This window comes from Prinia subflava, chromosome 4 (assembly GCF_021018805.1).
Source record: "Prinia subflava isolate CZ2003 ecotype Zambia chromosome 4, Cam_Psub_1.2, whole genome shotgun sequence".
In the NCBI taxonomy this organism is placed as follows: Eukaryota; Metazoa; Chordata; class Aves; order Passeriformes; family Cisticolidae; genus Prinia; species Prinia subflava.
The window spans coordinates 2,909,893-2,924,363 of NC_086250.1; the positions used below are offsets into that span (position 1 = coordinate 2,909,893).

The window sequence follows — 14,471 nt, forward strand, 5'->3', positions numbered from 1 at the left end:
GGGTGGGTGGATGGATGGGTGGATGGGTGGATGGATGGATGGATGGATGGGTGGATGGATGGATGGGTGGATGGATGATGGATGGATGGATGGATGGAGGGATGGATGGATGGATGGATGGATGGATGGATGGATGGATGGATGGATGGAGGGATGGATGGATGGATGGATGGATGGAGGGATGGGTGGATGGATGGATGGGTGGATGGATGGATGGACGGATGGATGGATGGATGGAAAGGCGAGGTTGCTATTCCCTCGGGAAACAGGATGGTGGATGAACGGGACGGAGACGTGGTCGCTGTTTCCTCAGGGAGCGGAGTGAGAGGATGAATGGCAGGCGATCAGGTCGCTATTCCCTCGGGAAGCGGGATGAGGGAATGAAGGGCCGGGAATGTCGCCGCTGTTCCCTCAGAGAGCGGATGAGAGGATGAACGGGACGGCGAGGAGCTCGCTATTCCCTCATGGAGCAGGATGAAGGATGAAGAGGACAGCAAGGAGCCATCTGTTCCCTCACGGAGCGGGATGGGGGAACGAACAGGACACCGAGGAGCCCGCTGTTCCCTCAGGGAGGGGGATGAGGGATGAACGGGATGGGGATGTCGCTGCTCCCTCAGGGAGCGGACGAGGGCATTAACAGTACAGCGAGGAGCCCGCTGTTCCCTCAGGGAGCGGACGAGGGAATGAACAGCACACCAAGCCCTCGCCGTTCCCTCAGGGAGCGGGATGGGGGAATGAACAGGACACCGAGGAGCCCGCTGTTCCCTCAGGGAGCGGGATGAGGGATGAACGGGACGGGGATGTCGCTGTTCCCTCAAGGAGCGAAGGAGGGCATTAACAGCACACCAAGCCCCCGCCGTTCCCTCGGGGAGCGGACGAGGGCATGCACAGCACACCAAGCCCCCGCTGTTCCCTCAGGGAGCGGACGAGGGCATTAACACTACACCAAGCCCCGCCGTTCCCACACGGAGCGGGATGAACGGGACGGGGATGTCGCTGTTCCCTCAGGGAGCGGACGAGGGCGTTAACACTACACCAAGCCCCCGCCGTTCCCACACGGAGCGGGATGAACGGGATGGGGATGTCTCTGTTCCCTCACGGAGCGGACGAGGGCATTAACACTACACCAATCCCCGCCGTTCCCTCACGGCGCGGGGCAGCCGGGCCCTCCCCCGCGGGGCGGTGCCGCGGTGGCCGCGCCCCGCCCGTGACGCGCGTCCGCCGGGCAGCGCTTCCTGCCCGTCACTTCCCCCGCCGCCGCCGCCGCCGCTCCCGCCGGGCCGCCGCACTCGTGCCCCTGCCCAGGCCCCTGCCGCCGCCGCCATGGCCATGAGGCAGACCCCGCTCACCTGCTCCGGACACACGCGGCCCGTGGTGGACCTGGCCTTCAGCGGCGTCACCCCCTACGGATATTTCCTCATCAGCGCCTGCAAGGGTGAGCGGGACGGGCCGCTTTGTTCGGGATCCCCCGCCCCGGGGTGGGCGTGCGGCAGCCCCGCCGCTCATAGGCCGCGCATCGCCGGCCCGAGCGGTGCCGGGGGCAGGAGGGGTCTCGGGGTGTCCCGGTTCTCGGGGTGGTGACACCGCCTCAGGGTGCTGTGGAATGGCGAAGGGAGCGGACAGCCGCATTTCTGTCGGTGCTTCCTTGCCGGGGGCTGTCGGAGCCCGCATGCGCCCGCTGGGATCCCGAATGTTGGGGGGTGGAGGGCTCCAGAAGGGTTTGTTTGTAAAACTTCCCCTTTCCAGTGCCTGTGCACATGGGCTGTGGATTTAAAGCGAGCTCCGGTTTGACCAGGGCAGCTGCCTTGCCTTGCTGCACACGGCATGATGAGGACTCCTTGCTCACCGTGGGAATAGCATTTTATCTTCGTACATGTGTGCTTTAATCTTTTGCATGCATAAGTTTTAAAGGGCATTCCTTTCTGCCTTGAAGTGTTTCCAGTTCAGCTCCACATCTTGTGTGAGCAACTCCATGATAGCTCTCCAGAAAAAACTGATGATAGGAAAGGCTTTCTATTCCTACTTCATTTTTGTGTCGCTGTATGTTTTAATCACATCTTACTACAACCACGAGACTTGTTTCTACGTACTGATGACCTCATAATAGTGTTCCAAGGTAAAAAAAAAGGCAAACCAAATCTGTCTTGCCTGAAGAAAACTTCAGTAAAAATAAAACCTAAGTGAAATGTTCCTTTCTCCCTTTCTTCTATCTTAAAACAAAGTTACAGACTTTTACCAGGAGCCTTTTATCTCATCAGTAGAGTTTAGATGCATGCAAGTACAGGTGCACATCTAAACTCTACAGCTAAACCCCTCTGCAAGGAGTAGCTTTGTAAAGAATGGGGTATTCCCACATGCTGGTGCAAGGGAATATTTTTCTTTTAAAAAGCTGCTTCCTCCTTTTGCCATGTTAGCTGAGTGTTGGTTTTGTTTGAAGATGGCAAGCCCATGCTGCGCCAGGGAGACACGGGAGACTGGATTGGCACATTTCTGGGTCACAAAGGGGCTGTTTGGGGGGCCACCCTCAACACGGATGCCACCAAAGCAGCTACAGCAGCAGCAGACTTTACTGCGTAAGTGACAAACTGTCTTCGTGGTCTGTATCTTGATTTTATTCTGTAGCTCTTTGGTGACAACACAGCTGTACTAAATTACTGATTCGTTAGTTTTCTCTTATTATCTCTTTCTTAGCTTATTTTTGGCTGGCCAAATTAAAACCTAGGCTTTTACCTTCTTGAAAGCAGCTACAGTTCTGTCTGATGAACAGCTATGATTGCTTCTTGATGTGCTTAATTATCATACTGGTTTACTTAACTTTGCTGTCAGCTCTGATCTCTGGCACTGCAGTTACAGCAGAACTGAGAGGGGAATTTTTATTTTTCATCTAACAGTTAGCCTCTTTTTATTACAAGAAACCCCTAGTGAATTACTTCTTCGATGTTTTTTGTTTGTGCTGTTTACAGTATTAATGAATATTTTGCAAGTTAAATCTTGTTAGTAGAGGGCAAATTCTATTAATGAAGTTGCACAGGAGAGCCACCTTTGCCTTCAAACTAAAATGTTAAGCAGTTTGCATAGTCTTGAAGAAGAGCATAAAGGAAAGTGGTGGGACAGTCCAGAAAAAGCTCAAGTAAAAATATACAAAATATTGACTAACTGGGTTGCAACTTATAAGAATGTAGCACTTAGGATAAAGTGTTGTGAGGGCATCAGGAAAGATTGCTTACAAATTCATCTGACTGTCCAGGTTGATTTGTCTTGGTGCTTCTAAAATATTCGTATTTCCTCTTGCTGTTTAGCAAAGTGTGGGATGCTGTGTCAGGCGATGAACTAATCACACTGGCTCACAAACACATTGTCAAAAGTGTGGATTTCACACAGGTATGAGAAACCTTTATACCTTATTCACCAGGGAAATAAGCTCTTGAGTATGTTTTGCTATTAGTTACTTTTTTGCTTTTCTATTGTAGATCCTAACAGATAAATAATCTAAAATACTGCTGCTCATTTTTAAGATTGTAGGGTAAATGTAACAAGTGTGTTAGAGGCTGTGTGAGAGAAGAAGCTGTGATTTTAACTCACAGACAAAGGCTGTATTTTGGTTCAAAGTAGAGTTGACTCTCTGTAACTTCTGTTTCAGGATAGCAATTATCTGTTAACAGGTGGACAGGATAAGCTCTTGCGTATCTATGACTTGAGCAAGCCAGAAGCAGGTGAGTCTGCTTTAAAACTGATGCTTGGGGGCTTTTTTTGAGTTAAATAAAAGTCCTGAAATTAAGGGGCTGCTTTCTGTTACGAATCACAGACAGCAATGTTGAGGATTGTTTTACAAATGTGATGTTTATAACCTTTTGGTATATAAGGGTCCCAGAACTGCTTGGGTTGGAGAAGCCCTTAAAGATAAACCCTCTTCTATGGACTGCTGGACAAGGTTGATTAAAGCCCCATCCAGCCTGGTCTTGAACACTTCCAGGAGTGAGATATCAAGCAGAGCATGTTCCAGTTCAGAAATTGGTCTAATTCATTAAAATCTAGTCATCTGAAAGAAAAAAAAGACTCCACATATGTAAGCATGTTTAAATTCATGATGATATTGAATTATTGATGGTTGGTAGGAAGCCAGAGAACCCTGATGTTCACCTGGTGAAGTTTTTGAAAGCTAGGCAATCAGATACCCAGTTGCATTTATCCTGTTCCTGGAATAAGATCTACAAATAAAGTCCTAAGTGCTTGAAGTAATTATACAATCTCTAATAGATGGAAATCTGTGAAGCTTAAGGAAGCTCTCAAACTGCTGCATTCCATTGTTTCATTTTATTACTTGTATTAAAGTATTTGGCTTTCTTTTAAGAACCGGACGTTGTCAGTGGCCACACTTCTGGCATTAAAAAAGCCTTGTGGAGCAGTGATGACAAACAGATCCTTTCAGCTGATGACAAAACTGTCCGGTAAGAAGGAGAAACTTTCAGTTTTCTTTATTGTCCTGCTCTGTGTGAGGATACAGTTATGTTATTTTGGTAAAGGTGATGAATAACACAAGTTACCTGAGCCTAGATTGTTGTATTTGCATGCCTGGTACAGCTCTGTTCAGCTGTCAGAGATCATTTTGCTAATAGTTCAAATTTACCCCATAAATGTGTGCTCCTCACAGATGTGTTCTCCCTGATAAGAGCTGGTCTTTGAGAACTGCACAGAATGATTTATGCCTTTTGTAATCCTAAAGAAGATGAATTTATAGATGAGGTCTCTTGCATACACACTGCTTTGTGTTCTTCAGTTTCCTAGTGTTCAAGATAGGGTTTTTTTTTTGAGTTATGGGCCTGGTTCTGTTTGTTTTTCTCCAAAATGCAGGAATAGAAATGCAGCACTCAGCTAGTGAATAAAGATTTTTATTTGTCACAGCAGCACAATTTAATTTCTGTTAGGATACTTCTTGCACTGCTGGATAGAAAACTACATTATGTTTAGTGAACCTCTGTAAATTTGGATTAGTACCTCCTTGTCTTCAGAAGTAAGAAGACAGAATAGAATCTTCAAACTTTGCTTCAAGATCTGTTGCTTAAACCAAGAGTTTTTAATCTCCAAGAGAAACACTGAGAAATTAAATGGTGTGTATGTACCATTTAATGCTGTGGCATTGAGCTGCAGAGGTAGAAGTGTTTTTAAAAAAGGAAATTTTTCTTAAGCTTGGCCTATGTGAGAATTGAGATGAAGCCACTGAAGATCTGGGGTACCCATGGACTCAAACCACGTTCCTTGATGGGTGCCTTTTGTGATCCAGGTCTTGCCATGGATGTGAGGTGGAAACTGTTTGATTTGCAGAAGTCTGAGAGTCTTTTTTCCCCTTTTTGTTTCCTTTGAAGCCTGTGGGACCGGAGTACCATGACCGAGGTGAAGTCACTAAACGTGGCCATGTCAGTGAGCAGCATGGAGTACGTTCCAGAAGGACAGATCCTGGTGATCACCTATGGGAAGACCATTGCTTTCCACAGTGCAGAAACGTGAGTGCACAACCCCAGCCCCAACAGGAGGGGCTTCTTGTGGCTAAAAACTGCCTGTACAAGGCCAGAATCACCAAGATGTCAAGTCTGGCATCTCCAGGATGTTTCAAGAAAGGAAGTTACATGCTTAAACATACAAAGTGGTTCTGTATGCATCAGCTTTTATTTTGCTTATTCTAAACTAATTTCTAACTTGACCAGCGTGATTTGCAAGTATCCAAACTTGTTTCAGAAACTGTGGGATTGTATTCTATTTCTGGTAAAAGCAGCTGAGATTAGTAGAATCACAGTTTCTTTGCTCTCATGATTTTTTTTTTAATATGACCTTTGTTAACAAACTTTTCTCCCTCAGTCTAGAGCAGATTAAATCATTTGAAGCACCTGCTACAATCAATTCTGCATCACTTCACCCTGCGAAAGAGTGTTTGGTTGCAGGTGGTGAAGATTTTAAACTCTATAAATATGACTATAATACAGGAGAAGAATTAGGTATGTTTGTCTCCTATAATCATAAAGGAGTTCTGAAATAGGTATTAATAAAATAATGACCGGTAAATTAAATTGTGGGACTCAGATGAGGTTTTGGCATTGTATGCTGTGCAAGAGGATGATGAAAAGGTGTATAATCAGTTAAACATTTTTTGCTGTCTCAGCATACCTAATACTATTCTAGAACTAATTAAAACATCCATTCAACAATTCTGCACCTGATTAAGAAAAATTCTCTTTTTTCATAATAAAAATTTTCATAAAAATTCTCTTTTTTTCATAATAGCTGTATGTTAAATTGTCATACTGTTCATTAGATATGTCAGTTATAAGATTTTATGAAAAATATGCTGTGTCAGCCAGATTTGTTTTAAAAAAAGCATATTTTCTCACTGATGCAGCCCTCATTTAAAATTGTTTGTGGAAGGAGTGGTTGAAGGAACAGAGCATGTGTACTCCATGCTGCTGGCTTGCTTTGCAGTTTTGTCTAGAATAATTAAACACCTTTTTCCTTGCAGTAATGAAACATTAATATCCTCCCTAAAGTAGCCATTGCTGACACAGCCACTCATGGAAACTCTGTTTTTTTAATCAGAAATTGATTGGTTTGTATTTAAATTTCAATTGTTGGCTGAAATTTGGAATTGATGGTCTTGATATTCCCTTCAGAATCTTACAAAGGGCACTTTGGTCCCATTCACTGCGTGAGATTTAGCCCCGATGGAGAGTTATATGCCAGTGGCTCTGAGGACGGAACACTAAGGCTGTGGCAGACAACAGTAGGGAAAACCTATGGCCTTTGGAAGTGTGTAGTTCCTGGTAAGTGTGTGCTTGGTCCTGCTTAAATTTGATAACTCTGTGTGTACTTTAGAAGTCATATCTATCATTAGTGGTAAGCAGTGAGCTTCATTCCTGTCTTCTGAGGGTTTCTGATCTACTCAAATCTGTTAGATTGAAGGATGTACTTCTGTAGCTGTCACATAAGCAATTAACATCACACCCGTGATGCTTTTTGAATATAGACACTTTGTGGATGTTCAAGCCAAGAGCCTGATGTATTTTTATATTAAAGGGTGAGAAATATGTGATACCACTTTTATAATTCTGAAAGGGAGACTCTCTAGAAAGAAGTGTGGATGGTAGTTTTATTTTATATTGTACTCTGGTTCTTTCAGCTTGGGGAGAGGGAAGCATTAACTACACATGGATATTCATTAATAGAATTGCTTTCTCCTCAACACTGAATTACATGGAAGTCACTTTTGTTGTTTTTCTTTAAAATTAAGGTGGGTGGGTGGAACTCAAGGTATTGACTGTTTGTTTTTCTACTCTTTCTCTACAGAAGAGGAGAATGCAGAAGCAGCAAAAGCAAGGACTACCCTTCCAGGAACTGCAGAGGAGGAAATAGGTAATGAACTGAGCTGTCAGCTTCAACTGCCTCAGTGTTAATAGATAGTCAAGATGATAGCATTCCTTAGTTATGGAAGAAGTGCTTTCCCTCAAGTGCTTTCTGGTACTTTTCACTCTTTTCAAAAGATCTTTGAATGTGTTTGCCTGACATTCATTATGTGGTGTCAGACTGGTGACTGCAGCTGTGCAGGCAGAACAGATGGGGTACAACAGCTGGATCAGGCTGAATGGGAAAACAAACTGAACTGGTCTCTTTAAGAGAGACTCTTTAACCATTTCTTTGGTTTATATATCTAAAGCGAAATTAAATAACCCCCTTTTTATTCAGTTGCAGAAGAGATTGCCTCTGAAAACTCAGATACAGTGTACAGCTCAACTCCTGAAGTGAAAGCCTGATCCCTGCAGCTGTTATGTGGCACATGGACATGCGAGACTAAATCAAGTGAGCAGTGACAGACAGCAGCCTTGCAGAGTGCGCTCCCTGCCGGGGCAAAGATGGGCAGTAATTGATGGGAATGCGGTGGAACTGGCTAGGTGTTGTCTGTAAGAGAACTCAGCATCCAAATAAAAACCCAAAAGACAAGTAGTAGAGTTCTGCTGGCTTTTTGGCATAACTGCCTACTGTCTTTTCAAAGAAGTGTGCAAGCCAAGGTCCAGTCTCTCCAACCTCAATTAGACTCATTGTAGTGTGTTTTCATTATTACGAAGAAGAGATACAATGGCTTTTACCTTTTTGTTTTTTTTTTTCTTGAAAGTTGGAAAAATTGGCTCTAGTTGAAACGAAGGGATTATGTACTTAGAAGTATTTGGTTCGGGTTTTGTTTCATTGTATGCTGCTTCTGAATGTTTAACTGTTTTCAGTTGTCTAAATAAAATGCCTCTCCAAACTCGTACGTTACTTTTGAGCGTTGGGTTCATGAAATGGAAAAGCCAACCACATTAATCACGTAATCCTTGGCATCTTGGGTTTGTACTGCACAGAGAGAAAGAAAAAGAATGCTTTAGTATTGGTACAGAGGGTGGCAAGTTCTTTGATCTGTAAGCTTTGTATCTTTTTTATTCTTTCAAGTTTGAATGTAAACATGAGTCTCTAAAAAGAAAAACTGAGAATTCCTAAATTAAACGTGCTGCCTGAAGTATTTGGTTGTACATGAAAATATCAGAGGCTGGCTGCAAATCTGTGTAAAGCTTGGGTTTAGTCCTCCAGACTGGATAAAAAACTTACTCTTTCAAGGTTACAAATCATATTTTCTTCATTAAAGAAAATAATTGCCATTCTTCCACTTGTCATTTCCTTTAATGTTATGCTGAAAGCTTTACATAATGCATTCCGTGTGGTAAGAAGAAAGTTAGAGGTATATTTAGTCATACACCTTTTTATTTTTTCATATTCATAGTTTTCCTTACTGTCCTGTTTTTGCAGACTATTTGCAGTTACTTGTTTGAATTTTATTCTAAAAACAAGGAACTGATTTACAGCTAAATGGTTCAGTCTGGCTAATTCCACTAAGGCTTGTGAGGACTTCATGTCTAGTACTTGAGCATAAAAAAATTTATTTTACAAAGTGGAGGTGTTGGAATGAGGAACTTGGAACACCTTGCCACATGGTGAAACTTACTGTGTGCTGTGGGTTTTATTCCATGTTTGCAGGCACTATAGCATTTCATAGAGAGGTCTGGGATAGAATATCAGAAACATTTAGCTGGGGGAAAAAACCTTTACCATCAAGTCCAACTGTTAACCTAGTTGTTTCCAAGTTCCCCAGAAAACCATGTCCCTCCTTCCGCATTTACAGCTTGCTCTGGGGTGCATCAAAATGAAACAGTTAATAGTTACAACAACCTGATACTTAGTAATGGCTACTAAAATACTGGAGGAAATGAAAAAAAAAACCACAACAAAACTAAAGTACTGTTACGAACAAGTGTTTGAAAAATCACCAGTAAGGGTATCAGCAATCCCCAGATTTAATATTAAGCGACAGGACAACAAAAGTTCATTGGCAAGATTCACTCTGCTACTTACAGGACAGTTAAGGCTCCCCAAGGAAAAATAAACTACAAAACTGAACAAAATCCAGGCAATCAAAACAGAAATGAACTGAGAACTGGCTAGAGTGATATGTGTGTATAGTGAGGGCAAGGATAAAAAGGAATAGGGCTAAAAGCTTAACAGCACTCAACCTCAACAGTAATGTTAACTTCTACCTTAAACCTAACAATTTTACAGAGGAATGACACTTAGTTTACATCTAACTTAGAACTTTACCATAATTTAAAGAGGAATAACACTTAACAGCATTTAACCTAACTGAGGATTTTACCCCACTTAAAAGCCTAAGTTACTTAGACATCTAGGGTAACAGTGTTTCACCCCAGACACAGTTAGGGTTGGCACTTTGTTTGAAAGTGTGATAACAGGGATGTTATGCCATTCGGGCAAGAAGAATAATTTTCAAGGCTGTTCATAAAGAAAACAAGACAGCAGCAGTTCCTGGAAGAAGTGCTGAGTTCTGATGAGCTCCGGAGGAGCTGAGCCCAGTGCTGTTTGTCAAGGCCAAGACATCACAAGCATTTCTTTGATGACAGTGTGGCCTGGAAAAGGGGGAGGAGGAGGAAGATGCACCACCACAAGTACTTGAAAGCTTGTAATTTTTGGCCTGCTTTGACGTGTCCTAAAGTACACAATGCAAATGGTATATATATATATATATATATATATATACTCCTAGAGTGACTGCTGTCTTTCAAACCATCGCTTCTCAAAGCACACATGCAGTTTTGGTATGGGAAAAGTAAAAGAGAAAAGTGTCCTCGGGTTTCAGAGCTATGGCCCTTTCCTGCTTTACCTGATGGCCTTGTGAGTTTGAGCTCTCTTTAAGTTGGAAACTGTTTCATCTAAACGTCAATATTAACAATCTGCAACATACATTTCATGAGACTTTGCAGCATTATTCCAGATCTGGAAAAAAGGCCATGAAGGTTTCAGTGGCTCAGTTACCAGCATTTCATTCTGCAGGTACCACTAGAAGCTTTGCAGGCTGGTAGCTTTATTGACCCCGTGTGTTCGTGTGGCACTAGTTCCTCCTTGAGGAATCAACACAAAGACCCTGCAGTGCCTTGATTCAATCACCATGGCAGGTTCAGTGCTAATGCATCGCCAGAGGAAGGGAATATCCATGTACAGAATATCCACGTACCTCCAGAGGAACGGGATATCCATGAATGGGATATCCATGAACGGGATATCCATGAATGGAATATCCATGTACCTCCAAAGGAAGGGAATATCTGAACGGAATATCCATGGACCTCCAGAGGAAGGGAATATCTGTGAATGGAATATCCATGTACCTCCAGAGGAACGGGATACCCATGAACAGAATATCCATGTACCTCCAGAGGAATGGAATATCCATGTACATCCAAACTAATGGACTATCCGTGTTACCTTCAAAGGAATGGAATATCCGTGTTACCTTCAAAGGAATGGAATATCCATGTGCCTCTAGAGGAACGGGATATCCATGTACCTCCAGAGGAACAGAATCCATGTACCTCCAGAGGAACGGGATATCCATGTACCTGCAGGGGAACGGGATATCCATGTACCTCCAAAGGAACGGACCATCCGTGTACCTCCAGAGGAACGGACCATCCGTGTACCTCCAGAGGAAAGGAACATCCATGCAGCTCTAGAGGAACGGGATATCCATGTACCTCCAAAGGAACGGACCATCCGTGTACCTCCAGAGGAAAGGAACATCCATGCAGCTCTAGAGGAACGGGATATCCATGTACCTCCAGAGGAACGGGACATCCGTATGCCTCTAGAGGAAAGGAACATCCGTGTTCCTCCAGAGGAAAGGATCACCCCGCAGCTCGGCCGCAGCAGGGCCGTGCGCGCCTTGCCCGGCCGGTCCCCACGTGTGGCGGAGCTCCGCGCCCGGGGCGGCCCCGCCGCTTCCTGCCCGTGCGGGGCGGGGCCCAAGTCCCGGAGATCGCGGGCCATGGCGGGGCGGAACCCGGGCACCGAGCTGGGTAAGCGGCGGCCGGCGGGCCCGGGGCCCGGCCGGGTGTCCCCGGTGGGCGCTGCGGGTGCCGGGGCGGGCGGGGCGGGCCCGCGGGGCGGAGCGGGGCGGTGCCGGCCCCGGCCCCCCGCGCCCGGCCGAGCCTCCTCCCGGCGGCTGCGGAACCGTGTGCCTGCGAAAAGCCGAAACAGGGACAGCCCGGGTGTTCTGACACACCCCGGGAGGAGGATTTGGGTTGAACACGAGTTTCCGTGTCGCACATGGCTTTGGCGTGAGGGGCTCCCGGCGGGTCCGGGGCTGTGGGGCAGCCCCGCGGCCGCGGTCCCGTCACCGAGCCGGACAGGGCTCTCTCTTGCACGCCGCTCTGCTCCTCACGGGGTGATCCTTCCTCCCCTCTTCCTCACTAAGAGATTAAAAACACTCCATTTGAGCTCTCATTCTCACGGGGTGATCCTTCCTCCCCTCTTCCTCACTGAGAGATTAAAAACACTCAATTTGCGCTCTGATTTGCAAACTCCAGACTCCACCTCTTCTGCTCGTTCTTGTTGCTTGCCCTCGGAGGAGCGGTAGGGGTTTTCCTGGCCCGAAAGGTGGCCGTGCCTCGGGTAAGGCAGAGAGCAGCCAAGGACGGCTTTCTCTGCCTTTTCCTGGAGCTCTCTGTCTCCTCATTGCTGGGTAAGGGGAAAGTGCTGCAGCCCCCTCGGCCAAACCCAGCTGGGCGGTGGGATGAGTTAAAGCGATGGGATTTTTACAGGCTGCCTCTAAGGGGTGCTGATTTGGTCACCGAGAGCAGGTGGACAGAGAAGTGGAGGAGACAGGGCTGGCCTCAGGGAGAGGGGAGCAAAGGCCGCTGGTGTGGCACAGGTGGGTCCCGAAGCTGGCACGAACAGAGTTCAGGAGGCTGTGGCACCACGTGCCTGTCATGAGAACCAGCACAGGCACTTTGTACAGAGCCAGCACACAGTCTGAATGATCAGCCTGTGAGAGCTGTGCTTCCATTCTCTGAAACCGTGCAAATGTTGCAGCCTTCAAAAGAGAGCTGTCTGATTGCTCTCTGATGTCCTTGTTCATGGGCTGCTTGTAGGGACAGGTGAATTTCAACTGCAGCCATCGGGAGAGCTGAAATAAACCATTAATAATGTCCTGACAAAGCATCGCTATCTGTTAGGAAAAACAGCTAGCACACAAGTCTGCAAGTGCACTCCAGTTACTTTAAATTAGGGGTGTGTCATGCTTTTTCTGAGTAAATTCAAGCTTAAAATTAGTTGATGTGTGGGGAATCCAGAAACATGAAAGTGAAGTCGGCTCAGTTCTGATCCTTGTTGCCATCCCTTCCCAGTGATCTTTGATTAAACCAGTTGTGGTCGAAATGAGCTGGGTTAGATGTTCAGGACAGGACAGATGTTCCTTCCTTTTCAGCAGGACAGGGAATGGTGTGGCTGTGACCATGTTTAAGTGGCAGCTTCTGGCATCTGCCTTATGCTGGCTGCTTTAAAGAGAGAACTGCACCTCCCTGCTATTTGCTCTGCCCCTGAATAAATATCTGAAATACAGCAGCATACTTAATACAGCACTTAACGTATCTTAGTGCTGTACCTTAGCTGGTAGCAGTGCTCAGAAAGAACAGGGTAAACTCTTACCTTCATCTTTGGTGGTTGCTAACAATACTCACTGCTTCTGTGACTTTGGCACTTCAGCTTTTGAAGGTTTTACAAGCCTGTGCCAGCAGCTTTAACACTAATTCAGGTGATTTGCCCTGTTTCCCACAAAGCTTTGTGAAGAATTATAGTTTTCTAACAGGGACATCTAGTGGTAAAATATATTTTACTTAAAAATATATTTTTTTGTGTCCTTTTCTGTGTTTCTGTGCTTGCTACATGATGTCATTATTGAAGCAGTAGGTCTCTGATGTTGCCATGTTGCTGTTTGTTTTATCACTGACAAGCCAAACTCTTCACAAATCACGGCATGTAGTGCTTTCCTGTGTGATTTTTGTAAAAAAATAAATACTTTTTTTGTAAAATTCCTTGATTCCTCCCTCCTTACCTCCTTGCCTTGTACCCATCACTGCACCTCAGTAGAAGAAGGTGTTTCCTTGGAATAAAGAGCAGGTGCATGTTCCACAGATGGAAGGACCCTGATGTGCACAGGCAGAGGCTCAGCAGCCATACTCTGATACATTTGCCACCTGAGAGTGATGTAAATCAGCTGGACAAAGAGTTTTACAAGTTTTTCATTCCACAAGGACTGTTTGCAGAGCTTGTGTGCTCGGGTTCACCACGATGCCTGCAGGGAGGGAAACGAGCCTGCCCCTCCTGCTCTGCTCTCCAGGCCACTGGGTTATAACAGCCCAGATGTTTCATGTTCTGTCACGCTTCAGGAAAGTATCAGATGCAACTTTTAATGTCACTTCACAATGAAATATTGGAACATATCAGTGAGTATCTGCTGTGGGAGTGCAAGCTGGTAGCTGCTTTGGTTTAACTGTGGGGATGCAGACACAGGGACCATCCCCTCTGTCCTGAAGATTGGGTCCAGTTTCTCTTTCCAGGATGAAAGAGAGATTTATAAAACCATCACAGCTTCAGCAGAGGGACAGCACAGTGGGGCTGGGGCTGGAGCACTTGCCCTGTGAGGAAAGGCTAAAGAGTTGGGCTGGTTTAGCCCAGGGAAATGGGCTTTAGGGGTCCTGAAGCAGAGAAGTTCATAGTGGATATAAGGAAAAACTTGGGGCAGAAGAGTCAGGTGATGGGCTCAGAGAGGCTGTGCAATCTTCATCCTTGGGGACTCTCAAAACCCACCTGAAAAAAGCTCTCAGCAGCCTGCTCTGACCTCAGAGCTGATACTGCATTGCACAAATGATCTTCAAAGGTTTTCCAACCCAAATTATTCTATGATGATATGTTTTATTACCTCTGTGTGTCTATATATGTCTGAATATATGTATATGCACACATATATGTATGTATCCTGAGTAATGAGTAATTAATTGCAGTTGTTTTGCAATGTTCTTGGATTCCAAAAGAACCCCATTATCTAT

General features: G+C 45.4%; 2 protein-coding genes across 2 annotated transcripts in view; both read left to right on the plus strand.

Annotated features, from left to right (window-relative positions):
• The first annotated feature begins 1,223 nt into the window (after positions 1 to 1,223).
• STRAP (serine/threonine kinase receptor associated protein) lies at positions 1,224 to 8,298 on the plus strand. The gene is made up of 10 exons (XM_063395176.1): positions 1,224 to 1,435; positions 2,438 to 2,573; positions 3,300 to 3,381; positions 3,641 to 3,713; positions 4,352 to 4,448; positions 5,364 to 5,501; positions 5,854 to 5,990; positions 6,660 to 6,809; positions 7,333 to 7,398; positions 7,729 to 8,298. Exons 1-10 carry the CDS (start codon positions 1,324 to 1,326, stop codon positions 7,794 to 7,796), a joined length of 1,059 nt encoding a protein of 352 aa, XP_063251246.1. The 5' UTR covers positions 1,224 to 1,323; the 3' UTR covers positions 7,797 to 8,298.
• A 3,014-nt stretch (positions 8,299 to 11,312) lies between these two features.
• DERA (deoxyribose-phosphate aldolase) overlaps positions 11,313 to 14,471 on the plus strand; it is a 41,882-nt gene continuing 38,723 nt past the window's right edge. The window contains exon 1 of the mRNA XM_063395177.1: positions 11,313 to 11,441. Within this exon, the coding sequence (XP_063251247.1) occupies positions 11,411 to 11,441 (31 nt within the window). The 5' untranslated portion in view covers positions 11,313 to 11,410. The remainder of the gene's footprint in view (positions 11,442 to 14,471) is intronic.

Coding starts and splice junctions, on each gene's coding strand:
- STRAP (XM_063395176.1), top strand. CDS start 1,324: ATGGCCATGAGGCAGACCCCGCTCACCTGCTCCGGACACACGCGGCCC. Junction 5,502..5,853: donor GCTTTCCACAGTGCAGAAAC/GTGAGTGCACAA, acceptor TTTCTCCCTCAG/TCTAGAGCAGATTAAATCAT. Junction 5,991..6,659: donor TAATACAGGAGAAGAATTAG/GTATGTTTGTCT, acceptor TATTCCCTTCAG/AATCTTACAAAGGGCACTTT.